General features: G+C 52.3%; 1 protein-coding gene across 1 annotated transcript; it reads right to left on the bottom strand.

Annotated features, from left to right (window-relative positions):
• Positions 1-1,483: 1,483 nt before the first annotated feature.
• On the bottom strand, positions 1,484-25,974 carry ONECUT1 (one cut homeobox 1). Its single transcript, XM_048317928.1, has 2 exons — positions 24,759-25,974; positions 1,484-9,556 (listed from the first exon to the last, which is right to left on the bottom strand). Exons 1-2 carry the CDS (start codon positions 25,837-25,839, stop codon positions 9,264-9,266), a joined length of 1,374 nt encoding a protein of 457 aa, XP_048173885.1. The 5' UTR covers positions 25,840-25,974; the 3' UTR covers positions 1,484-9,263.
• Positions 25,975-26,779: the final 805 nt, after the last annotated feature.

The raw sequence follows: 26,779 nt of genomic DNA, 5'->3' as shown, positions 1-26,779 counted from the left end.
CAGCCCAGGGACATGCTCTGGTGCGGACATTAGTGACCATAATTACTCACCTGGGAAGGAAATAAGGGGCAGGAGGTGTGGATAGTGGTCACAGCAAGGGGACCTGCTGTGGCTGTGACAAGCTCTGCCCACATGCCACCCATTGTTGTCCCCTGGCCCATGGGATGAGAACCTGGGAAACATTCACCGTGTTTGCCTGACGTGCTTCAACCCTTGTGGCATCTCTGGGTTATTTTCCGGATTCTATTTCAGCTGAACACAGCTGGACCCTCACCTTGCACCACGGCCCTGGCCAGCACCATCTCATGGAGATACCGACCTGAGTCAGCGCTGGGTTTTCCCAGGCCTGGCGGGGAGGAGGCTGCAGATGAGCAAGTCCCAGAGGCACTCCTTCTGGGGATGGAGGACATTTCTGCCTTCCTATCTTCCTTTGCCTTTCTGCTTGCCCTGGACAGGGATCCTGGTGATGCTTTGGTTTCTGACATGGTCTTGGGATACCAAGCCTGGGGGGAGGCCTCTGAAGGGATGTGCTCGGTGCCTCTCTCAGCTTAGCAGTAAAAAGAAATTGCACATCAGGGCACAGGCTGCAGGCACTTCCAGAGATAAAATATTGTCAGCAGAGTCCAGACCATCCATCAGAATAAATGTAGCTGATGCCATGATTTATGGGACAACGATGAAGGTTTAATCCTCCTCTCAGCAGTGCAACCTGATTTGCCACAAAACCCTGTTAAATTTTGTGGCACACGCTTCATCACTTCATTAGGAGATAGAGAGAAAACGGTTCAATGCATTCCTGAATCTTTTATGGCTGGGACTCTCCTCCCACCACTCCCGAGTGATGGGTAATCTTTCTGATCAGATCCCCAGGAAAAGACCCCGTGGGATTACAGAGAGCGAAGGCATTAACAACAGTGACAGGAAAGGAATACAATATCCCTTTAAACAATTAAATATTGATCCTGCAGGCCTGGGGTGGACTCCATCACACAAAAGGAAACACCTCTGTGAATTAGTCTGGTGCCATCCATACCCTTAGATGATATAAAGGAAACCAAGATTATTTGCTCCACTTACTTTCTTAATGTTTTTTCCCTCAATTAGAGAAATGTATCTGGTATGAGCCACACTCGCCTCTCAGACACTTGGCCCTCGTCTTCCTGGAGCCCACCATGATGGGATGGGATGGGATGGGATGGGATGGGGAGCCAGGGGGGGCTGCAGGCAGATGGGGAGTGCTTGCTGGGGGTGGGGGCTGCACACCTGCGTGGATGGAGGGAAGAAGACACAGTGCTGGGAAGCCTGAGGTGCCCTTTCGGGTGTCCCCCCTCTCCCCCCACCCCGTGGATGTCCCTCCCAGGGCTCCACCGAAGCTGCCCCTCCCATGGGAGAGCTGGGGCTGCCCACGGGGCTCACCTGCTCCCCTTGGCTCAGCCCAGTGCCTTGGCTGCACACGGAGAAACAAAAGAAGGCAAGAAATGTCTAAATTTAAAGTGCTGGAAAATCCAACCTTTTATTTACTACATTTTTGTGACTACATAAACGCTGAAACATTGTAACGCTGAAACATTGTAACACTGAAAAGCATGATGACATCATCACTTGCTTTTTTCTTTTTTTTTTTACTTTTTCTCTTTTTTTTTTCTTTTTTCTTTTTTTTGCTTAGCAAACACAGCAGATGATATTGCACGGCATAAAGTGAGAACAGTAGCAAAGCTTAAAAAAAGTAACTTAAGGAAATCTTAACGCAGTACAGGAGATACTCATACCCAACCCAGGGCAATGCCTAGCGCACTGCACTTGTCATCGCTACACACAAAAATACAGAAGAAGCGCTTGACTAAGAGAGAGAGTGAGGAAATATCAGCAATCAACCATAATTAGGTACAATAATCACTTAGTCTGAAATGCAGATGCAACGCATAAACTACTGCTGCTTCCTAATGGGCGAACTAAAGATGGCAGCAAAGGGCTTTAGCAAAATCTTCGCTTCGTTTTCGTTATTTTTCTTTTTTCTTTCTTTTTTTTTTTTTTTTTTTTTTTTTTTTTTTTTTTTTTTTTTTGGTTTTGTTCCGTTGCTCTGGAAGAACTCCCGCTTGCTCTGGGAAGGTTTCCTACCCCTGCGGAGCTGGGACCTGTGATTGTCTCCGGCGCCGTCTCTGCGGCGGGGCCGGGGCAGGGCGGGGTGCGGGGGTCCCGCACTGCGGGCGGGGTGCGCTCACAGCTGCCCAGGCACCGGGATGGCAGAACCGCGCATTCTGTACCGCGCATTCCCCGCTGCCCGGGTACCGGGATGGCAGAACCGCGCATTCTGTACCGCGCATTCCCCGCTGCCCGGGTACCGGAATGGCAGAACCGCGCATTCCCCGCTGCCCGGGCACCGGGATGGCAGAACCGCGCATTCTGTACCGCGCATTCCCCGCTGCCCGGGCACCGGGATGGCAGAACCGCGCATTCCCCGCTGCCCGGGCACCGGAATGGCTGTACCGCGCATTCTCCGCTGCCCGGGCACCGGGATGGCAGAACCGCGCATTCTCCGCTGCTCGGGCCGCGCTACGCGACCAGCGCGGCCCCACGGTGAGGATGCAGCAAGTGCAGTAAATGCAGAACATTCCGTGAAAAACCAAACTACCGGAACAGGACAGGAAACCGCGGGTCCCTGAGCACAGTTTGTCCAGTGCTCGATGGCTCATGCTGATTCACAGGCTGACATTGCCTCCCCCTTCACGTGAAGCAGAACTCATTGCACAGCATTAGCTCCTGGATTAAAAGCAGACACTGAGCCAATGCCCACCAACAGATCATTTAATGATCCTTCATTCAGAGTGTCTTTATTGCCCCATTTCAATACTTGAAGTATAAAAATGTACCTAGGAAGTGTAACTTCTGACCAAAAGCTCAGGCCCTGCCCTTGTCCTTCCCTCCCTCAACCCCTTCACTATCCCCTCAAAGGAAAACAAGGTACACCTGGGGCTCAGCTACTGCACTGGAAAGGAAATATTTACAGCCATCACAAACCGTGTCAGTACACAACATTTAGCTGAACCAGAATCTAGTCTTTATGCAAAATAAAACACGAGTGAGTGGCATCCTATTCTCTGTGCCATGATGCCATCATCAGCTTTGCGGAAGTATCATTGTCCTTACTCTTTCCTTTTTTTTTTTTGGCTTTTCAACTCCAAACTGCCCTGTTCCCCCCTGGAGCCGCGGGGAGCCCAGGCAGGCTCGGTGCCCCTCGCAGGGACCCAGCACAGGTCCCTCCGCACCCACCCGCAGCCGGGGCTCTGCGGTGCTGCTGCTGCCTGAGCCTGGGAGAAGCTGCAGCTTCCCGGGGGACCCGGCTGTGCCCCAGGGACCCCATCCCATCCCTGCCTGCGGGCCCTGGCTGGGGAGCAGGTGACCTGTGGTGGCCCCCACCCCGAGCCGCTCCGAGCCCCCTGGCCCGCCGCAGAGGCCTTTCCGTGAGCAAGGTTTCCAGATTCAAGTCAGCTTTTCTCCCAAGGCCTGCGCCTGCTGCTTGCTTGCGCTACCCGTGCGAATGGCGAAGGAAAAGAAAAACTCAGCAAAATCTCTCACAAATGCCAGTGCTTTTAAACATTAAACGACTTTTAAATTCTTTGGATGTGCGGGTCTCACCCACAAAGCAATCTTTCTAGAAAAAGACAAATAAATTAAAGAAAAAACACACTAATAATGCCTTTCTGCTTTCTAAGTGACAAAAGTACTACCTTGAAACACTTATTTTGGCATGTACAAGTTGGGGGGAAGGGAGGCCTGGGGGGGTAACCTGGCAGTGTTTGTAACACAGGTGGAAGTGCATGCCAAGACAAGGCTGAAGATACACCCTGCAGTCAAGAGAAGCACTCTCCTTCAGTTCATCTCAGCATCAAGAATGAAAAGATTGTAACATAAAGCTTTGGCCATTTTTGAATCTACTATATACAATTTTTTTTCAAAACTACATAGTCATAAATTAAAGCAGTGATTAAATAAGCGTATACAAAATGGAATTAAATTAAAAGTCACAGCACATTATAGAGAAAAAATAGGAACCATTTATCACAGCAGAGAATATTTTTTTTTACCCTGTGAAAAGAACATCGACTAGCAAACACAAAGCATCCTAGCTGGAAGAAAAGTAATTGAAGCCATGTTTCCCTTTCTTGCACTCATTGCAAACAGCGATCTTTACCCACTTCGAAACATTCCCAGGAATATGATCTTCCTTGAGTATAACAGAGAAGTTCTGCCAAAAAAAAGAGGAAAAAAGAAGAAACCCAAACCCAAACCAAACAATATAAAAGGAATATACAAACAAAACAACCCCTACAAAATAAATAAGAATTATAAAGCTTTTTTTAAGTAACCTTAACAATTATCAAACTAGTAAGTTCTGCCTTATCACATAGACTCTCTATACAACATAACCCTAAAGATTTATTACTATGAGGTATTTGGAGGAATTGGTAAAAGCGATGCACGGCCTGTCTGGGCTGAGGGACTCAAGTTGCTTTGAGGGAAAGAAGAGGGAACCTTTGGTTTGTCAGCAAGAAAGTGGAAAAAAAACATTTTCCTTTGGTATCAAAGAAAGTTTCATTGCATGGTTGCACGGCAAAAAGCACCACGGTGAAGAATTATTCCTTTTTTTCATTAGTGGCCTTTCTAACAGGCTGAGGTATTCAAAGAGTATAAGGTGAGAGATAAAGAGGTCAACAGCGGTTTAACACTTTGGTTCAAGCAAGGCACTCGTCCTATGAGTTTACAAAGTTTGCAACATGTTTGCCTAGAGCTTTATTATTTATTATTATTATTATTATTATCCTTATCATCAGTAGTAGCAGTTGTAGCAAGAGAAGTTATCGTAAGGTTATCAGCATTATCACTAAGAATGAAGACAAGGTTACACACTGAGTGAAGGTGAGGAAGGGGGTCGGGGGGATGGGAGTAAGAAGGAGGATGAGTTCCCTTTCCAGACCAAGGCCGTGCATGAAAAATCTTTGGTATTCTTTGGTATCATCAATGTGATTAAAATCACCAATGGAAATCGAGTGAGGTAGCGTCTTTGGTTCACACTATAAATAGTAGATCTTTACACACTTTTTTTTTCTTTTTTTTTCTTTTTTTTTTTTTTAACACGTGGAAGTAGCTATTCCTTACCTTTTGCTTCTTTGTCTTTAGCAAATAGTTACCAAATGTATTGTAAAGCTAACCACACCACAGTAATAAACCAGGAGGCTAAGCAAAGTCTCAAAATTAGCCCCTGGGCCTTTGAATGCACCCAAACGCAGTGAGATAGAAAAGGGTAAGTGCTTTCTCTTTGTTTGCTAAATGCATAGTTTTCATCCCTATGTACAAAGGAGGAGGAAGAGAAGGAGGATAGGAGGAAGAGTAGTAGAAAGAAGGAACGTTTTTTTGGGGTAAAAATGTCTTGTTTACAACTCAGGTGAGGAGAGGTGTCCTAAGACTCTTTGGTATAAGCTCAGTAGTGTTTCCGAGCCGTCCGGGCAGCAGCAGCCCCCGGGCCAGTGCCCACCACCACCACGGCCTTATCCTGAAACCCCAGGAGAAGAGCGGTGCCCATGGGCAGCCCTGGGGCTGCTCTCACGCCAGGCCACCCCGGCCACTCGGCTGCTTGGGAATTTGTTCCTGGCGTGGGGTGCCAGGAGCAACTTCTCAAGCGAAAGCCCCGTTGCTGGCTGGCTCGCTCTGGTGGGGTTTGCTTTACCTGAGTAAGGAGAGGAGGCTGCGGCCCTGGAAAGCCACGCAGGGCTAACGGAGCGCTGTGGGGTGGTCTGAAGGGGGATTTTTTTTTATTTTTTTTTTTTTTTGTTGTTTGTTTTGTTCTTTTTTTCCTAGAAATCTAATGATGCCATTTACAATGGGGATGGATGCGGACAGTTCACCTCTTGGCCAGCCTCCCCCTGTGGGTCACTGCGGTCAGGTTTGGATGCAGCCTGTTAGCTGAATGCATGTTCCTAATGCCCTCTTGCCCATGGAGTCATCTTTGACTGAAGCCCCATCTCCTGATGCTCCCAAACTGTCTCAGGTTCTTCTCCCTCTCCTAATCCTTCCTGGCAGAGTTTTAGATCCTCTTGTTGAATTTGAAACTAATTTCCATTTTGTCAGGAATGAAATTAACTGAAAGACTAACACTAACAGACGGAGACAGGTTTCCTGGGTAATGTTAAATGCAGCATTAGAAGAAACTCCCCTTCGAGGGTGCCCTGTTGAGCAATGGCACCAGTCAGAGCAAGGGAGCACCAGGTAACCTGTCCATGCTTCAGTCGGTGTGGCCGGGCAGTCTGCTCAGAGGTACCACAGCTTTCCAGGTAGACTGAGCAGTTCCAGAGTTATTTGCTTCATGTTTTGTAAGCAATTAAAGAAAATTGTGTTGTCTGCCTGTTCAGAGTATGAGGCGTGTATTGCTTATGGGAAGAGTGGTTTGTTCCTAATGGCTTAGAGAAAACCAAAAGGTTTATATATACTTAAACAGACATGTAAAAAACCCAAAACACTTAAAATCTATAACTTGTGCATCAGTTTGAGTGTGTGTGGACATGTGTGTGCATGTACATATACACTGTCCTATTTAGGGGCTTGCATGTGTGAGTATCACAGATCCTGAAATTGCATATTGGGTGCAAATTTAATGCTGGTATGAAAGTTCTCTTTGGTTTCAGCAAGTAGTCTATAAAGACAATACAATGGAAATACTAAAAATGTGGCAATGTACTTTGAATTTCCCTGCATTTTTAAATTCTCAAGTTTTAAATAAATAAGGCTTTATTCTCTAAACTATAGGTATGTTACAAAGTAGTGTTTTGCTGGAAAAAACTAAACCGTTAGTTATCACTGTCCTTTATTAACCTTACACTAATGAGACGGCGTTCATAAGGTACTTTATATGTGATCTTATTAATGTTCCCATGTCAATTATGTCTCTGTGGGGATGGAACACTTCAAAAGAAAGCTTGCTAAAATTTAAGGTAAGTTAGAGACTCAAAAAACTTCCAGATTAGATTCCATTTTCATAGACAATTGCTTTGTCAGCCTTAAAGTGGGCTTAACATACTGAAATACGGAGAAATATTCAGTGCCAAAAATATTGGGTTTATTTCACTTTATTTTAATAAAGAGATATGTCATCTGTATTCTAAACACTGAGTGGAAATAAACTGTATACCCTGAACCTTGACTAGACCCTGTCCTCTTGGGAAATAACTGGTGCTACAAAAGTTGCTCTACTTTGATGTCACTGGTATTTTGAGTGGGCTTCATCCCCCAAACCAGTATCTGCTACTGTTTATAGTGTTTGGATTCTAGTTTACCTTGAATTTTCCTTTTTCTTTTCTTTTTTTTCCCTCTTAAAACCAAAAAGGTTGTAAGTAAGATTACCTATTTCTAGTCCTCACATTGGGCCTATACCTGCATATTTGGTTATTTTGGAATTTAATATACCTAGCATGATTACTACAGTAATTTGAAATACCAGTTAGAAATCTAACAGGCACATGTATGGTTTTTAAAGTCTATTTTCCCCTTACACTAAAATTTAATATGCAGATGTTGCACACTTTTCTCTTTAATTTTATCAGAGTAGGAACGGGATGATTTCTCTCCTATGGGTCTGTTAGCAACAGAGCATTTAAAGCTTTTCAGCTACAAACTTTAAACTATTTCATGCATTATCCTGACTAATAGATGAGCAAGAAAGAATGCGTGGGACAAAAGCTCAGCCTGCTACACATAGATACAAAGCCACAAAACATCAGGCTGTAACTCGGTGTCAGGGGAATTTTGCTCTTGACTTCAGAGGGTTCACAATTCCTCCTTCCAAAAGCACTGCTGGAGCTCCTCTTGGAGCTCCTCCCACCAACGTTAACTGATGTTGTACCACTGCTTTCAATAGGAAAAGACCACGAGCCTTCAAAGCTATTACTATTCCTTTGCCTGGAAAAGTCGATAGGTAAAAAAAAGCTCACTAATGTCAATGAGTATTGATCAGACGCTGAGCCCTGTGGTTTTGCATCCCTCAGTTCGCTTCATTTTTGCACCCTGAGTGCCTCAGGTCTCCTGTTCGCAGGCTAGATGGCAGAGCTGAGCCACTCTGCGCCCAGGCTGCTCCGGGCTCCGGCCGGGGACAGCGCCTGGGGACAGTGCCACACATGTCACACATGTCACACATGTCACACATGTCACACATGTCACACATCCTAACACGTGGCTCCTTCGTGTGCTCCCGTTGAAGCCAGTGAGGAAAGGGCTCACTGAGTTCAATGGAAGCAGCATCCCATTCTCGGTTCCCGTGCTCTGCCAGGGGCTGTGATCTCCTCGGGTGACATTCTTTCTTGCCAATCATGGAAAGAAACGATAATGTGGTTTTACTAATTGCAAATAACAGTCTTGATTACAAGTTTTATGTGTTATACAGTTAGATTAGTTTATACCTATAACTCTACATAGTATTTGTGTAAAAATAGCTTTGGAATATTAAAATCATTGCAATAAAATACCTGCAATATAATTATTAAATGTGTTCTTTGGTAGCTAGTCGATTTTTTTATGGATGGAATAGTTTTCCTTTTTTTAAATCTGAACATTCCTTAACAAACAAAGAGAATGCACTGGTTTAGGTACCATTCAAAATTTCTTTGCCTAGTTTGAACTTGTTTCCGGGCATTGCACCAGTTAAGCTCAAACTGTGAAACAGCAAAAATCACACTACCGTTCCAAGGAATTCAGACGACTCCACGCTTTGTCAGCTGTGCCATGGCACAGCCCTCTCTGGAGACCAGCCCTGACTAAGTCCCTACCCACTGGCGTGTACGCAGTACAGATACACGGAACACCTTCATGGCAATTGCTGTGGACATGAAGAGCTGTATCCAAAGGGGTGTCTGTTCAATGACAGGAAATCACTATGCTCCAAACCACTAAACAGCCAAGTACGGTGAAGATGATGATGGGCAAAGGTGTAAGACCAGTGGTCTGCTCCTCTTCTCTTTGCTTTCCGTTTCATTCCCTCCACCTCGCTTTCTTCTTCCTCTCTGTTTTTTGCAAGTCGTCATCCTACTAAAGTGTGTGTCTTAGAACAAAGTCATAATGCAGGTGAAATAAGTCTTTGGTTTCTTTGGACTTATAAATATTTTTTTCAAATAGTTCTAAGTATAAACCTGCTATTTTGAGGTCCTGGTCTGTCTTTATTTAATTATTTATTTATTTTTAAAGCTTTTCCACCGAGGTTTTAGTTCGTGGTTATTCCTTCATGCTTTGGTACAAGTGCTTGATGAAGAAGATGAGTTGCCTGAATTGGAGCTGCCCTCGTCTTGCCACTTATCCAGACTCCTCCTCCGTGCATTCATGAAAAAGTTGCTGACGGTGCTCAGCTCCAACCCGAGCTGCTGGGAAATGGTGATTTGTAATTCTTTGGACGGACGCTTATTTTCCTTGAATATTGCATGTAGAGTTCGACGCTGGACATCAGTGAAGACCAACCGAGGCTTTTTGGGTGTATTCCCTCTATCCTTCCCGTGTTCTTGTTCTTTCCTCTTGCATGCTGCAAGAAAGGGGAGGACAGTTAGAGAGGGCTGGCAGGGGAGTATGTGGGAACACAGTACAGGGCAAACTAGGGAAAAGGACTGTTCATGTCAGCTTCCAAATTTGGAGAGGATGTGGGACATTTAATTTTTTAACTCATTATGAACTATTACAAGTATAAGGAATAAAAGTTAGAAAATACCTGTGTTGCTGTCTGTTAAAACTCAGCAAATACTATTTTGGAGAGCTTACATTTTGATACCACCCATTACTGCTGAGAATTTAACACTTTAATATCTCTAGGAGGCAGAGTGGAAATTCAGTGAACTCTAAAGTCAACCTTGACCACGTTTCACCATTATTAGCTGTTTTCAATTCATTTCTGTAGCTTTGTGTTGACTGAGAAATAAGGAACTGTGAGAAACCAGGGTGCTACTACAGTCAATCAGGCCAAATGTGTGCTGCACAAAATAAAACATGTTTTGTCATGAAAAACAATGGTATAGTAAATCTTCCTTATAGAATTGCACTTTATTTCATTTATCATCCCTTCCTTCCCTTTGAGAATGTTATTTTGCTCTACATTATTAAAGGATGCTTGCAATTTGAAATCTGCCTCACAGATCACCTTCCAGGCAGGATCCGATGGGATGTGAGGGAGGCTGCCAGATCCCCCCGTCAGCCTTTGGCTGTCTGCTGGCTCATCTTGTTAGCATTTTGCTAGGATGAAAGCTTCCTTGGGAGGACAGACTCCTCTGTCTCACTTCCAGATATATCTGAAGTTGCCTGCTTCCCCTTTTTTCTCTAACAATGTCCTTCAATTCTGTTTGAGAGATGTGCTTCTGAAGGTAATATGAAGCTTCTTTCTCTGTGTCTGTCTCGTCCTGGCTTCTGTGGAGATCAGTACTGAGTATATGAAGAATTTTGTGCAGTATCTCCACTTATGCCATGGTTATTGGAATGACAACAGCAAATTACTTTGCAAAGGTCCTTCCTACAACTTCTATTACTACCAAGAGCCAGTCCTGGCATGAGGATTTCATTGCTCGAAGGAGGTATAAAAACAGTCATCCACCTTTTGTACTTGAGAAATAGAAACTGCACAGATCAGGATCCAGGAGCTGTGAAGCTCCTTCTGCTGGCCCAGGCAGGGACCAAGACACTGGTGGCTCACTCCCCTCTGAGGAGGGGCTTTTGAAAAGCTCCCTAACAATAGATATTCCAGCCACATACTCTTCTATAAGAAATCACACATCAATCAAATAGACTGGGATGCCAAACTCATATCTCCTACGGGTATTTTTACCTGAAAACCTTTGAAGAACGCTTTGAAGTTACATACTGACCTCTAAAACACCGTGGAGCTTCTGGGCTAAAAACCAGATTTCCTTATGCATGCCAGCCCCTACTGAAGCCAAATTGCTGAATTCACTGCGGGGATTGGTGCCTGCTGAAGTAATCTGCATCCCCACTGGAGGTTAACATTGGCAAGTCAAGGGTTAAAAATGCTTTTGCAAGAATAGTCTGTTATTTACTGACAAATATTAAGAATGAGGATACCAACAGCATCTCAGTCTTTTATATATGTCTGACCATTTGATAATCAGAAATTCCTGGGAAAGCAGCTGCAGGAGCTCAGCTTTATAACAGCCTCAGCCTCCAGCTCTGACTGCCCCTGCTAACAGGCTCAGGCAGAAAAGAAGATAAACCAGGTGCCAACCACATTTTCTGTGCCTAGTGCTCCATTTCTGCTCATGCTGCTCTACACCTTCCTTTTTCAAAGACTATGCCAATCCCATCTTCCACCTAGACACTCCGTCCAGATCAGAATTTGCCACAGAATCCTAACGGGCTGGAGAGCGTGATCCACATCAGGGCTGTGCGGTGCTTCGGTGCTTCACATCACAAATGACACTCACAGCAGTAGGTACAAAGCCAGCTCAATTAGTGAGGTGAGCCTCTGGGGCTTCCATCACAAGCTACTACATGAGTTCTCTGAAATAGTAGGGAAAAACAAAAAACCAACCATCTATCGTGAAACTAGCCAGCATAACACATTGTCTTCCTGAACTTGTGCTCATTTCCTGAAATATAGTATTTCTGAACAATTATTTCCATAGAAAATGTCCCAAGAGTTACAACATACCTTGTTCCTTAACTTCAGTTCTATCAAAGACCTCGTAATGAATGCTAGTGACATCACAGAGGTAAGAAAAAAGAGCTCGTTACTAGGGAGAAAAAAATAAAACCTATCCAGTCTATGATACTAATAAGCCTATTTTACCATTTTGCAAATATTTTCAGCTCTACTTCCATTAGCATTTGCCAGAGGCAGATTGAGGGCAAAAGCTTCCCAACATGCCCAATTGTTCCAAGAGACCTGGTGCTGCCAGGCCTCAAGTTGTGAGCAGCAGGAGTGGATACCACCTCTCATCTTCTTCCTTGTCCAGGCTCAGGAATATTAATAGCACTTAAAAATAAATAATGGGGATAGTGAAAAACTGTAATAGGGTTTCCTTGTGATCGTTTTCCCTGCACTGGAGCCAATCAATTTTAATAATAAATTGTAGCTTCCAGCTTGCCAGAGAACAAATGTACACCATGGGATAAAATCTGCTCCAACAAGAGAGTGGATCCAGCGCAGGCACAGGGACCAGCCAGCTCACACGGCAAAGCGGGGCTGCCGGGCTCTCTGACAGCCCCGAGCTGGGTCCCGCCCCGGCAGAGCGGCTCTGCCTGCCCTGGCCACGTCCTCCCCTGGCGCCAGGTCCTCCCCTAATGTGCGCTGAGCTCAGCCCCAGAGAAGCCACCTGAAAGGCTTTTTTGGAAAAACACCACAGCCTGTCCCGTGTTTTTATCACACACTCCATCTCTTTTATCTAACGCAGCAGAAGATAGTAACAGTAATGTGCACTGATGTCCTTCTTGTGCCCCTGCCCTTGAGCACTGTGAGTGGATCCTCTCCCACAGCACAGACATTGAATTTAGGTGCTTTGCAGGGTGCTGTGCTCCTTAGAGACGTGCACCTCTCCCAGGACACACCTGCTCGCACCCTGCCCTCGCTCCCTGCTGCAGGCAGCCCTGTTCTTTGTCTCCAGGCTGCCCTGGCTGAGCAATGCTCCTTGTGATGCCTTTTGAAAAAACCTTTAAGAAAATCTCGTTAAGAAAAAAGAAAAGCAGAGGATAAAGAGTCACCCTGACTCTGGCAACACACGTGCAGATATGACAATGTAATACTATCAGCGCCAGAAGGAGCCTTATAAATCCAGTCCTGAACTCTGGCCTCTTCCAGTCACTTCCATCTTCCTCTGCCCTGAGCAACAGATATTTTTGACACTTGCAATTCTCCTGACACAGCCCATCAATCTATTTTTGTCTCCCTTTGTTCCTTCTAAGTCGCTCGAGGGATTTGGTCAAGTAAACTTGCCAAACCTTGTAAGGTCTGTACATCCCACTGAGGCCCAGCTGCCTGTGCCTGGTACAGGAGTGGGGTCTCAGCTCTGCAGCTCCGCTCTCTGTTGACGCTCTCCTGCAGCCCCCAGCTGGGTGCAGCACAGCTGGATTAATTCTGCTCTGCCAGGGGTGTGAACAGGATCGTGCCCCCTATGAAAATGCACTAATTGCATCTTTAGGTCGAGACAGTGAGGAGGATATTTGGCCTATCTGTGATATGAATTACATTATTCACCCAGTCAAAAAGTCAAGATTGTAGTAAGCTCAGGTGTTAACCCTGATGCTTGATCTAGTGTTTCATCCCTAGAGGGTGGATTTCTTTTTAAAATCTAAGGAAAAAACCTGATTACCATATATCAATTTTCAGGAGCATTTGGTGTGTACCTGTGTACATGTGTTTCTGGAAAACTCCAGTTCTCCATTCTAAAAAACAGAAGCAAAGAATGAAACCATTAAAGCTCTCAACCTACTTTCTGATGGTTTCTGGTTTGGTTTGTGTACATAATAAAATATCACCACAAGTTCTGCTGGCTGCTCGTCTGGAAAACTGTCACTGAAGCAGGGGGAACAACAATGGAAAATTCTACTTGGGTAAACCCTGCCCCAAGCCCTGATGGCAGGGGGCAACTGTCCCTGAGACAGGCATTGCTCAGCTGGTGGCCCACTGTGGTGCCATCACAGAACAAGCTCTCTGACAGGGGATGGAAAAGCGCCGACAGGGAAGAAGGTGGATTTGGGAGGTCTCAGGCCTGGCACTGGGAGAACACAAGCACAGATGGGCTGAGGACACACACTCTGAGGGTCACACTGCTCACTGGCTGCCTGCAGCAGCTCCTGTAGCTCCAGAACAGCTGCACACAATGGCCACAACCAGATTTGTGCCTGTACAACGGGGCTGGAAGGGGAGCAGGGACACAGAGCAGCAGAGGGGAGCACCAGCAGCACGGCTGCTCTTGGAAAGGAAGGGTATGGCCCACCAGTGCCCGGGCAGGAGTCTCCTCACCCTGTGGAGGAGAAAGCCAGTGCACACTGGTTCTCTGCTTACAGGTGTCAGAGACTGAAATATTATAGTTCATGACTTAAACATTTTCTCAAAGGACTTTTTAAACTGTATTACAAAAGCTGCAAAAAAGACTACCGAACCCTGAATGGGGCCCAGAGTGAGGCTGTACCCTGCTCACTGATGAAGATAAGATAAAGTAACAACTCAGAGCTGGGGACATTCACTGAGCACAGGCTTAACACCTCCAAAGGTGGAGACCATAGCCCCAGGGCTATCAGCTGCCAGGCTGGCAGACCCTCCACCAAAGGGTGGGGGGATGAAGGGCTTTGGGTACCTTGGAAAAGCCTCTGGTCAGAGGTGCAGTGACTGCCCATCCTCCACTGTGCAGAGCCCAGCTGCGGGGTCCTCACCGGGGGGAGGAAGCTCATCCACAGCAGAAGGGGTGACATGGCCCAGCACAGGGGCCCCCAGACCCTGCAGCAGAGCACCAGAGATGATGCAACAGACCCTCAGTGTTGCAAGGGACAGTGTCAAGCCGGCCCCTGCAAGAGAGGCACGTGGGCGTTCCCGCCTGGCCCAAAGTGTGCATTAACCCACGGAATTCTGCACCCTTCGGCTGTGGCAGCATGTGGCGGCGTGGCCACGGCGCCCACGGGGGACCCTCACCACCGGCAGACCGGATGGAGGGGAGCAACGAGACGTCGTTGGCACCCTCAGATGGGTGATGGGCTTCCATCCAACCCCTCTCCCTGTTCCCCCACCCCCACGCACACTTCTTTTTTCCATTTCTTTCTTTCTTTTCTCTTCCCTTCTCTTTGCCTCTCTACTATTAAATAAAATACATCCATTTTTCGGCAACAACATCTAACCTCGTTTGGTTTTAATCTCGTTTCTGGGAATATTTTGAGCCTTCTAAGTTCTTTCCAGTTTATGCACAGAGACTTAGCTTGCTTTGCTTTTCTGAGTTTAAACCAGATCGTAACAACAGGGAGCACTTTTCTCTTCTGTTTGCACCCAGAGAAGGTCCAGACCAGCCACTGAGAGACACACACACAATGCCTCCGCAGCCATGCTGAATTCAGAGCCTGTGGACATGGAGCGGACGCTGTGTGTGGGTCATCAATGACAGGATACGAGACCTTTCACCCTGAGGTGACGGGTCATGTTTCCAGCTCTGGCCTGGGTCACTGCTGACCACAAGCCATTATTACTTGATGGTCACCAAGTGCCTTGTATGAGAGGATGTGGTGGTCTTTTACCCCTCCTCTTGCAAAAGCCTAGTCTTTTAGTTATCCCAACCTCACGTGTACAGGGCTGTCTTAAAGACATAAAAAGCCTTTTAAGAAGTCTCTCTTTATGTGTGTTTTCTAATCTCTGTTGTGTCAGGTCTGTAAAGCCTGGGACCTGCCTCAGCTACAGTCTGAACTGTGTCCACCTAAGAATCCCTTCCCAAATCATCTGCTTCTACTTTTGAAACATCACACAATATCCAATAACATGTTTGGAGAGTGAAAACTCTTCACTGGTATAAACTGGAGAATATCCTGGAGGATATTCTTCTGTCAGAGGCTCTACCTGCTGGTGGAGAAAGCAGCAGGATCTCTGCAGGAGGCTGAGACTGCTTAAGGACTTTGGCCATCAGAGATAGCTCTAATCACACTGGCTACAACAGCTCAGTGGGAACAGGTAGCCAAAAGCTTGTGGTAAATTCACGGTGGCAATAACACATAATAACACATCAAGTGTGATAAGTTCCATCCTTATCATGTGAATAACACCTCTGGGGCATGCAGAGAGACACACAAACAACAGATCTTTCCCAATTATCAAAAACTTCATATTTGGGAGAATATAAAAACAAAATAAAAGGGCATATAAGACACAGGCTACCTGAAGGTAGATGTCACCACATGAACTAAACCCAAACAAATCTGTTTGGCCTGAATAATAGCCACAACTGCTGGGTGACATTCACTCTGATGCATCACCATTTACAGGTCCCCTGCCCTGCCCCATCCTTCTTGTCACTGCCCCTGGGTCTTCAAAGGTGCTTGGGAAATGGAATCCCTCCGGAAAGGTTCTGCATGAGACAGCCTCCACACATGGAAGCAGCTCGTGGCCATGAGCTCCCGCTGCAGCAGGTAGCAGACAGCACTGACGCTTGAAAGAGCACTCGCTAAAGCACTGTGAGATAAGGCCCTTAAAGCTTTCTAGTGATGAAAGCCTACATGGGTGACACCGGTCACTGGTTGCTCCCCAAACCTTTTCCCTTTCAACTGAAAAGAGTATAGTCTATTCTGAAATGTCTGAGCCCACACTAAATTATTTCTTTTTAATCCTGGCATTATTCAGCATTTGGCACTTGCTTCTCTAGTGATTTGTATTTACACGTATACAGGGTGTAGGTGTTTCCATATACCCAGAGATCTTTTGATCTGTGTCTCATTTCTCTGCCATCAAATCCAGGGAATACTCTTTTGTTGTTTCATAACATCAAAAGAGATGAAAATAAGTTTGTATATGGGAAGCTCACAGGATGACAGCAGCCTGCCAACATATAGATCCCAGCTGAGCCAGAACGGTAAACATCTCACTCCTGTGCACTGTATTAAAATGAGTGACCTTAATTTGCTGCCCCTGGAATAATGAAGTGAATCTGACTGAGGAGTGCTGGCTCAGCAGTTCAGGATTCAGGGGTTTACACAAACTTAGTGTTGATGGATCTGTAACCACTCCAGCAAACTGACATCGCTGTTACTGAATATGCTGCTAAGTGGATCAATCAGGGGAAAGCACCTGATTTCCCTGTGATATCATTTAAAGTAAATGTTAAAATTCTTTAGCTAGGTCTTTAGTTAACCATATTACTGTGACAAATATTTCTTTGCCTAGCATAAGTAATTAGAATTTAATCACTTAAACTGCATCTTAATTACCCCAAATGAATTGAAAGGACATTTAATAGCAAAGATTAAATTGCCTTAATGAACGATTTTTGCGACTGCATCAATATTTTAACCGCGTCAGCCACGTCCGGCCCCCCGCCCCCGCGGCACTGCCGGCCCCCGGCCGCGGGATGGCGCCCGCTCTCCGCCGCTGCCCGCGGGAGGGAGCGCGCAGCGCCCGGGGCTCCGCATCGCATCTCACCGCATCTCACCGCATCTCACCGCACCTCACCGCATCTCACCGCACCGCACCGCACCGCATCTCACCGCATCTCACCGCATCTCACCGCATCTCATCTCACCGCACCGCACCGCACCGCACCGCATCTCACCGCACCGCACCGCATCTCACCGCACCGCACCGCATCTCATTGTATCACACCGCACCGCATCTCACCGCATCTCACCGCACCGCACCGCATCTCACCGCATCTCACCGCATCTCTTCGCATCTCATCGCACCGCACCGTATTGTATCACACCGCACCGCACCGCATCTCACCGCATCTCACCGCACCGCATCTCACCGCATCTCATCGCACCGCACCGCATCGCACCGCATCTCACCGCACCGCACCGCACCGCATCGTACTGTATCGCACCACATCTCACCGCACCGCATCTCACCGCGGGCTCCGCACCGCACCGCATCGTACTGTATCGGACCGCACCGCATCTCACCGCGGGCTCCGCACCGCTTCACACCGCATCTCACCGCACCGCACCGCATCGTACCGCACCACATCACACCGCACCGCATCATACCGTATCGCACCGCATCACACCGCACCGCGGGCTCCGCACCGCATCTCACCACATCACACCGCATCACACTGCACCGCATCGCACCGCACCGTACTGCATCTCACCGCATCTCACTGCATCGCACCGCACCATACTGCATCGCACCGCATCACACCGCACCGCGGGCTCCGCACCACATCACACCCCACCGTGGTTCCTTCCCCAAGGCATCGCACCGCGCCATGCGCTCCTCACCCGCGCTGCCGCTCCGTACCGCACCAAGCTACGGCACCCCGCCGGGGAGTGCCAGCCGCTCTGTACCGCTACACTCCGCATAGCGCAAGCTGGAAAACACCACCCGCTCTTGCTGTGCTCTGCTCCGCTTATGCGCCGCGCCCGCCTCCGCGGCTCGGCCCACTCGGCCCGGGCAGCACCGCCCGCTCCGCACCTGGCCGCGCCGCTTCTCAGCCCGCTCCGTGCGGCTTCGCACCCCTCCGCGCCTCCCGCCCCGGCCCGCCCCCGGCCCGCCCCGCCCCTGTTGCGCCCCGCCCCTGTTCCGCCCGCGTGGCTCCGCGGGACAGACCCGGGTGCGGAGCCACACCGGGCTCCCGGCCCGCTGACGCCGGCTCCGAGCCGTGGGAGCGAATCCGCCCGCGGGTCTCCGAGACGTTCGGGCGCGGATTCGGCGTCGGGTTGGGTCATTCCTCCCCCTCCCGCATCCTCAGTCCGGGACACTGCTACAGCAGCCAAAAATTGAGTTTCTGAGCGGTGGACGCAATCCGTTGCAAAACCTTCACTGCAACATTGAGGGTCGCCAGATTCACTGAAAAACCCGGGTTGCTTCTCTGGTTCTGCTCCTAAGGACCTGCCTGCTGACTCCCGCTTCCCTGGCTCCAATTTTTTAAGTTCTCCGTCAATTCCAATATATTCAAAATAACGAGATATGTTTCAAATAAAGGAGAAATGAGTCAGTGATGACATAAGGAAGTTCCTCCAGTTGGGGGGACGTTAAGGAAGCTGTATAGCAGCCTGTCTGTGCGGGGGGAAATGGGGGAAAAGGGGCTGCGAGAAACTCTCCCGCCTGTGGCTCACTTCTTATTGACGTGTTTGTAATGCATGTGACAACGAGTGCAGAATTCTGCACCCTAAAAACATCCAAAACCTGAGCCCGGGCTCACTTCAGTGGCTTCTGCACCCAAGCATTAAGGAAGAGCCTCCCGCGCCCTCCTGTTCAATACTTTCCTCTATCTGAAGCAGCAGCATTTCTAGCTCCACCAACCAGAGCCCGCACACGCCGGCGCCGCGCTCCGCACCCCGCAGCAGCCCGCGGTGCTGCCCGCACACCTGCTGCGCACATCCATCGCGCTTTAATTGCCGTTCGGGCTGTACGGAAAATGTCACCACCGAGGCTTCCTATCGCCCTAAAATGGAGGGAAAATGAAAACTTCTGTTGAGCTAATAAATTGTTCCTATAAACTAATCTTTCAGCATTATAAAACTGACTTCTTCTAAAGCAAAACGGCTCAAGTCAGCTGCGTTTCCAAAGAGAGTCACTTGTCTGTCCGTGTATGATTAATCCAGATAGATTTATGTGTGAAAGGCGAATCGACATTTATCGATTTGATCACGGAAGCACCCGACACGCGGCCATGCTGGGTCCCGGTCGGTCTTCAGGAAAAACTCCCCGGATGCCGGTAGTCTTCAGGTGAAATTCACCAGCACTTCAGCAACAGCTCCTGCTCTTCAGTCACCTTAGAACTCCCTGGAAACTAACTTGTCCCTTGTGTGGAGCTTATGCGGACCCTTCGGCTACACAGACAGGTGAAGGCTGCCTGAGGCAAAGCAGGAGCTGTGGTTTAATGCTTGTACAAGCAAAGCCAGGCACCGAAGTACACTTGGCCTGTGGATTTCCAGATGATTTTGTCTCAATCTGACCATCACGTTCCTTCCTGGCTGTGTAAAAGACAGATCGCACACGCCAGAACCCAGCTGTAGCACCGGCAGGAGCCTGGGCTCTCTACGGGTGGCACCTGCAGCGGGCACAGTCCTGGCGCCGCGCACCTCTCCTCCTGGGGTATCCCGACCCCTCTGGCTGGCTGAGTTACTGTACTGGGGGAAGCTCGCTTCCCCTCTGGCCACGCACCCGTCCGAAGACACTCATCCCCGAAACAGGTGCCCTCAGGGCTCTGCCCTGCCGGGAGCCGAGCCGCTCCCGCCGCGGGCGGCCCGTACGCTCAGCCCGGCGCTCGCCGCAGCACCGCGGCACTAATTGCCGGCTGCCGCTACGTACAGTCGATGCGATGCTGCTCCCCATCGGGGCCGGCAGCCGTGAGGCAGTTCAACAAGCACCTGCGCCCGGGCTACGGGCGGCCTCGTCCGTGAAGCGGGATCGGGGCTGGCCCGGCCCCGGCCCGCCGCGGGGCTCGCCCGGGAGCGGGGCCGCCGGGGCGGAGGCGGAGCGGGGCCGGGAGAGGGGTCGGGCCCTGCAGGCGGTCGCTGTCCGCGGTGCTGAAGCCGGGCAGGGCCGCACTCGTTCCGCGCTCGCGGGTGACGAGAGGACGGAGCCAGCGCGGGCGGCGCCGAGCCCTCCGCTCACAGCGCTCCCGGAGCCGCCGCCTCCCGGCCCGGGGAGCCGCCGCCGCTGCCCGGTGCGGGCGTGGTGCCCGGGCCGGCGGGGCCGCTGCCGCCCGCCGGCGGTCAGTAGATGGCGCAGAGCCCCCGGGAACCGAGGGGCCACGAGCGAGGGCTGCGGGCGGCGCGATGGCCCCGGCCGGTCGGGGCGGGCATCGCGCCCACAGCCCGGCTGTGTGACCCCCGGGGCGGCCCCGACAGCACCCACGGGCGGGAGCGGCCCTGTTTTGAGGCTGTTCGACTCAAACGGCAGCGAGGGGGGGATCGGGGCACGGCCCCCGAGTGCCGCCCCGCCACGCGGCGGGTAATTAAAACAAACAACCGACCGAGCGAACGCACACACGGACAAACAAGACAAACAAGCGAGGGCCGAGCCGTGCTGCGGGGGCGGGGGCTCTGCCAGGACGGGCGCGGAGCGGGCCCGGCCCAGTGCGGAGGAACGCGGCTCGCCCGGCCCCGCTCCTCCTCCTCCCGCTGGGCAAACATTAACGAAGGGCAAACGCGGCTGTAAATCAATCCCGCCGAAGGACACGGACGGCAAACAAGTGCGTCCCAGCGCTCCCACGACTGCGCACCGGGCGCTGCAGTGGCGGGCACGACTGCTCCGGGGGCGGCACGGGAGCTGCTCTCCCACCTTCCGATCCCACCAGGACGGGGCCCCTTGCCTCGGCCCAAGCACCGCACCGGCAGCGGCGGAGCGGCCGCTGTCACGGCCCAAGGTGCGCCGAGCCAGGCCCGGGCCGCCCCCGTCCAGGCGGTCCGCAGGGCCAGGAGGGGCAGAGCCTCTCCCCCGGGCCCGGTCCGCGCTCGGAGTGTCGCCGGTGAAGGCCCCGGTCGATGCCCGTCGCCTCCCTGATGCAAATGCCTTTATGCAAAGTGCCCGCAGGGTAAAAATTAAACAGCCCCTAATGAGGCCACCGGGGCCGGGGCGGCCCCGACCTTCCCGGCGCGCTCGGGGGCGGCGGCGGGCGAGAGGTGCAAACGGCGTCATTAGATTTCATATTTAATGTGGAAAACGCTCTGATTACTCCATCGATTTCTTTACAGTTAATTTGGCGACACTTTCTCGCCAGCTTCCCAAGGCTTCAGCTTAGCCGGGATTCACATTAGGAGGGAGAAAGGATAAGAGGAGTGGAGGAAAAGAGGTACAGCTATGAAAAATACCTGTCAGGTCGCAGGCAAACATCGAGCAGCTTTGGAGGGACAGGCCTGCCCTCTCCTGAGAGCCACGGACGAGCGCGGGCTGCCCACGGCACCTCCCCCTGCTGACACCTGCTCGGGGAGCCCCCACGGAGGGGCCCTTTGGGACGAGCTCGCTCAGAGGGCGCACCTCGGCAAAGGACCCCCTCCTGCAGTAGTTCCTAAGGGCCTTGGGCTCCCTTACACTGCTCTGGCACGTTCTCAGAATGTGTCATTGCCGCCTTTCCCCTGGCCGCTACCCTGCGAGGCCAGCGGGCAGTCGCAGTTCCAACAATGAATCGCTCGAAGCAGATTATTTTTTCCTGAACAAGACAAAGTCGGGTTTTTTTCCTTCTTTATCCCCTACTGTTTCCTCTCTCACACACACACGAAACAAAACTGGAAAAAAAAATCAGCCTTAAATCCCAGCAGGCTGCAGAAGGGATGTACTTTTTCTCTTAATTGTATTTATTTTTTTCGGTGTCCCTTCACAGCCCTTCCAAATGTCAGTGAAGGCGGGGGGGAGGGAGGGAATACTAACAGAGAGAGTCAAATAGATAAATATTCAGTGATAGAGAGGAGAGAGAGAGTGGGACAGACAAAGGAAAAGAGAAGAGAAGGGAGATGGGATGAATAAGATGGAGGCTGGAAGAGGTCAGCTTTGCAATTAGCAGTTCTGCTTACATTTCAAGAGATAGCCCAGGAAGTGTCAAGACCTCAATCCTGCTTCCATGTAACTACCAATTTTTCCTCTATTTGTCGGAGCTTCTGTAATCTGGGAGGTAGGAATCCCCCAGGGACGGCTGGAAGGGGCAAATACTCAAGATAAAGTGCAAGGCGAGACCGTGAGGCCTAAAATAAGTAGGTTCCATCCCCCTCACTACCTTCCGGTTGTTGTCTGCAGGAAATCAGAAAGGGAAGAAATGAAGGCGGCTCTGGGTATTTATCTACCTGATAATTCTCTAAACGCCCGGGAGTGAGTTATAATTTGGACATGAAATTTAATTTGTGTCGGCTGCAGTAATTTATGTTATTTTGAATTGATGTTCATACATCAATATCAATCGGGGCAGATTTTTACCACTTAGTAAGATCATCACACATTTAAAACCTGCACAAAATAAAATCGATACTTTATGCATTTACAGCCGGTCGCCGGCAGCGCGGCGCGGAGGGGCGCGGAAGGGCGCGCAGCCTGCGCGGGGCGGGGCGGGGGCCCCAGGACCGCCCCATTGAGTGGGACGCAGCGCTATGCAAACACCCACGTGCTGCCGGCGCCCGGGTGGGCAGCGCCCGGCGAGGCCCGGAGCCCCCGGTAGGCGGGGAGAGCCCTGCCGGGCCCGGCCCGGCTGCGGGGGACGCGGGGACGTCCCGGTGCGGGCGGCCCACCCCGATCCCCCCGGGCTGCGAGTCCCTCTTCGCCCCGGGGAAGCTGCTCCTGTAAGGTGCCAGCTTTCGGGTTTCATCGGAAAGGGAAGGCGGAATAATGAGGCTTTGTCTCTCTAACGGGATTACCGGGATCCGTTTATGAGAGGGCGGCGCTGAGGTGGCTGGAAGAAGGGGCGGTTTGGGGGCAGAAGCGAACAATGGGACCCTCCGGACCCGGCAGCTGGACAGAGCACGGCCGCCTCCCTCCCTCCCTCCCGGCCCTGCAGCAGCCGGGGCTGGCAGAGCTTCCCGGCCGGCAGTGCCAGGGAAAGGATGCCAGCAGGCTCTGAATCGAGGGGTTGTTTCCAGTATCGATCTATGCAAATGAGCGGAGATTCAGGTCGACCAAATTGTCGTAAAAATACGCTCCAAATCGAAGAAAGTTCGCCTTAGCAATCGTTACGGCGATATTGAAAAAACAAACTCCATCCTCCTCTCCTGGGTAGCACCAGCAAGACGAGGGTTTTTCCCTGGTGGGGTGGCTGGTGAGAAAGGGAAGGCGGAAAGGGCAGTTTCTGAGAGCTCAGACCTTTGAAACTGAGTCCGCAGGAGTGGAAGCCAAAGAGAGCAACGTCCTCCCACCGGCGGGCACCTAAGGGCCAGCTACAGCGGGGAGGGAGGCCCTGTCCCGGACCCTTCCTAGCTCTGCTTTAGGTTTCTGGAACGAGGTGGTTGACTGAAAATAAGCACGGAGCACGATGGTGGCCCAGCTGCGTCCCCGCACACTCGGGAAAGGGTCGCAAGTTCCCACCGTCGCGGTAGTCGAAAGCGCAAGACCAGTTTGTGCTTTTGAAAGGAGAAAGATTAGTCCGTTCCCTTATTTTTGTCTGTGAAACGGATCAGTGACCCCGGCTCCAACTCGGATTGACTGTCTTGCATTCTCCAGGGACAAATTAATGGAGACCTATCACTTAATTAACAAACCCTCACTCACGGTATATTAAACCCGGGCTCTGCACCGGGAGCGCAGACAGGAGGGTTTGGGGGAGGCTGCGGCGGAGCACAGGTACGGACCGGGACGGCCATCTCTGAGCAGACAATACGGGAACCGCTCGGGAGCACACCGGGCAGCAAGCGCCGAGAGCGGCATGAGGTTCTGGAGCGGACACGCGGACATTTGTCTCACGCAGAGACATCCACGCGAAACTCAAAACTCCACGGCCTAATGATAGCTACAATCAGTTTAAGAAAAAAAATTAAGAAATCCAACGATTTCAGCCAACAGCATTTCTCAGCCACCGCTCGCCCGCAGGGCTCGGCTCATTCGAGCCAAACGCCTCTCCCAGCTCACCCAACCCTAGCGGGACGCTGGCCCGAGTCCCCCTGCGACCCGAGCCCACCGCCCCCGACACAAAGCAGACGCACCGACTCCTCTCGGCGGCGCGTTACCGGGGCTCCCCCGCACCCCGTCCGCGGGCCCGGTCGGGCCCGGTTCAGCCGCCAATTCAACAATTTCCGCCTCGCCCTCCGCGCTCCGGGCAGCGTTGCCGCCGGCCGGTGCGGCTTTCTGCGGCGTCCCGTTACCGGGAGCGCTGGGCATCGTTCTGCCGGCGGCAGGAGAGCCTGGCGGGTGCGCCCCGGCCGGGGAACGGGGAGAGCCGGGACGCCGCACTGCGCAGCCCGAGCCTCGGCTCGGCTTTGTCTGAGTGCGGCGCAGAGGAACCGGACGGTGCCGGTGCGCCGAGCCCGGAGAGGGAGAGGGGAAGGGAGAGAAATGGGGTGGCGGAGCGGGGGATCGGTGCTGCTCTTCAGGGACAGGCAGGGACTGGGGCGGCCTGCCAAGGCCCGAGGCCCCGCTCTGCCGCTGCCGTGCCCCGACCACCCCGCAGCGGGCTCACCTGCAAGCCGCAGAGCAGACATCCGCTGAAACTCCGGCTCCTGGAGCCACTTCCACATTCTGCGGAAGGTCTCCCGGCCGGATTTGAGCTTGCTCCAGGGCTTGGGGTTCCTCAGCAGGTCTGAGAGCGTCCCTTGAGAGCGGCATAGCACCCTCTGGGCGAAGATAGCCTGAGGGATGCTGTACCGCTTGAGCTCGGTGGTGATCCTCTGAGCTACTTCTTTGGTATTGATTTCTTCCATTTGCCCTGAATTACTTCCACTGTTGACCTGCGAACCAGTTACAGAAGGGTTTTGCTCCCTGGCAGAGCCCAGGATCTGCCCGTGGCTCTGGGCATTCAAGTGGGCATGGGGGTGGTGTGGGATCCCGTTGATAGGCACCATGCCAGCGGAGGTGGGGGTGAGATGTTGGTCGCCATGCCTGGCTAACATGGCAGGGTGGTGGGCTTCAAATCCGTTTGGGGTGAGCATTTTCTCGGTGGGCATGGTGGCACTGGGGTGAGCATAGTGGGGCAGCCCTTGCTGGGAGTTGTGGATGCTCCCCAGGCCCGATCCAGACAACGGAGAGAGGCTCTGCCCCATGCCGGTAACATCCTTGTGGTACGGGGTGTAGAGATTGTTCATAGACGCCAGACCCCTCTCGTCCCGCATGAGCGTGAAGCTGCCGCTCACATTGCCCGGTATCCGCTGGTGGGGATGGTGGTGGTGGTGATGGTGGTGGTGGTGGTGAGGGAACTTGTCCGAGACCGTCGAGATGGGAGGTAGAGGCTGCAGAGGGGTTAACGTGGTGTAGGTGCTGCTCATGCTCATGCCGGGGGGTGTCTCGCAGGCCATGGTCATGGTGGGGTGCAGGGGGCCCGTCAACGCGTGCTCGGGCGGCCGGTGGTGGTGGTGGTAGTCGCCGCCGTCGAGGATGGACGCCATGCCCATGGAGCGCGGGTGGGCCGGCAGGTGGCTGCCGCGGTGGGCCACCGCGCTCCGGTGGTGGGGGCTGCCGCTCATCAGGTCGGCGGCGGCGGGCACCGGCTCATGGCTCACCCCGTGCAGATCGCCGATGTTCTCCATCGCCAGCTGCGCGTTCATCGTCGGCCGTGCGGGCGGCGGGACCGCACATCTATCTGGTGGGCGGCGGGGCGTCCCGGAGCTCTTGGCGGCGGCCGGTTGCTCCCGCGGGCCGGCGGCGGCGGCGGGCGAGCTCTGCGGGCTGGTGGTGGCGGTGCTGCTGCTGCTGTTGCCGGGCTGCTGGCTTTCCCGGTTTTGGTTGGTTGGTTGTTGGTTGGTTTTTTGGTTTTTTTTTTTTTTTTTAAATTTTTATTTTGTGGCAATGTATTTATTTGTTTTTTTCCCGCTGCTGGCTGGCGCCGCCGGGCCGGTCCTAGGGCCGCCGCTCCCTCAGGCCGGGCCCCGCAGCCGCGGCCGCGGCGGGTGTGTGGCCGCGTCGCTCGCCATCCCCAGCCATGGCTCGCTCTCTCTGCGCCGCGCGCCCCGGCTCCGCTCCGTGCTGCAGCGCCGCCGCCGCCGCACCGCGCCTGCGCGCGGCGCCCCTCCCGCCCCGCCCCGCCCCGTGACGTCACCGCCCCTATTAAGGGGCCGAGCCCCGCGCGGCGGCGCCCAGAGGCGGCGGTGCCGCTGCCCCGCGCGGGTGGGGCCCGCCCCGCCCCGCCCCGCCCCGCCCCGCCCCGCCCCGCCCCGCCCCGGGCACAAAGGGGCACCCCCCGCCCCGCCCCGCCCCGCCCCGGCCCCGCCGGCAGGGACCCCCGCCCCGCCCCTTCGGTGACTCCGCGTTTTCCGTGAGCGCCGAGCCTCCTCACCGGGAGCTTCCGGAGGTGACATGGGGCCGCCCTGCCCCGGGGCGCCCGCGGGCCGTGCCCGCCGTGTTCCCCGCACTCCCCGCCGTATCTACCCACGCTGTCCCGCAGCCGCCCGCCCGGGTATCACTCCTCTCAGGTGCCCTACCGGGAAGCTTCCCGTTGCCCGGCCTGGGGATGGGCGGTTGCGTCCCGGCGTCCACCCTGCGACTCAG

The sequence above is a fragment of the Corvus hawaiiensis genome, chromosome 13, assembly GCF_020740725.1.
Source record: "Corvus hawaiiensis isolate bCorHaw1 chromosome 13, bCorHaw1.pri.cur, whole genome shotgun sequence".
NCBI classification, from domain to species: domain Eukaryota; kingdom Metazoa; phylum Chordata; class Aves; order Passeriformes; family Corvidae; genus Corvus; species Corvus hawaiiensis.
Note: the sequence above shows the minus strand (reverse complement) of the source record. Positions and strands in the feature narration are given on the sequence as shown.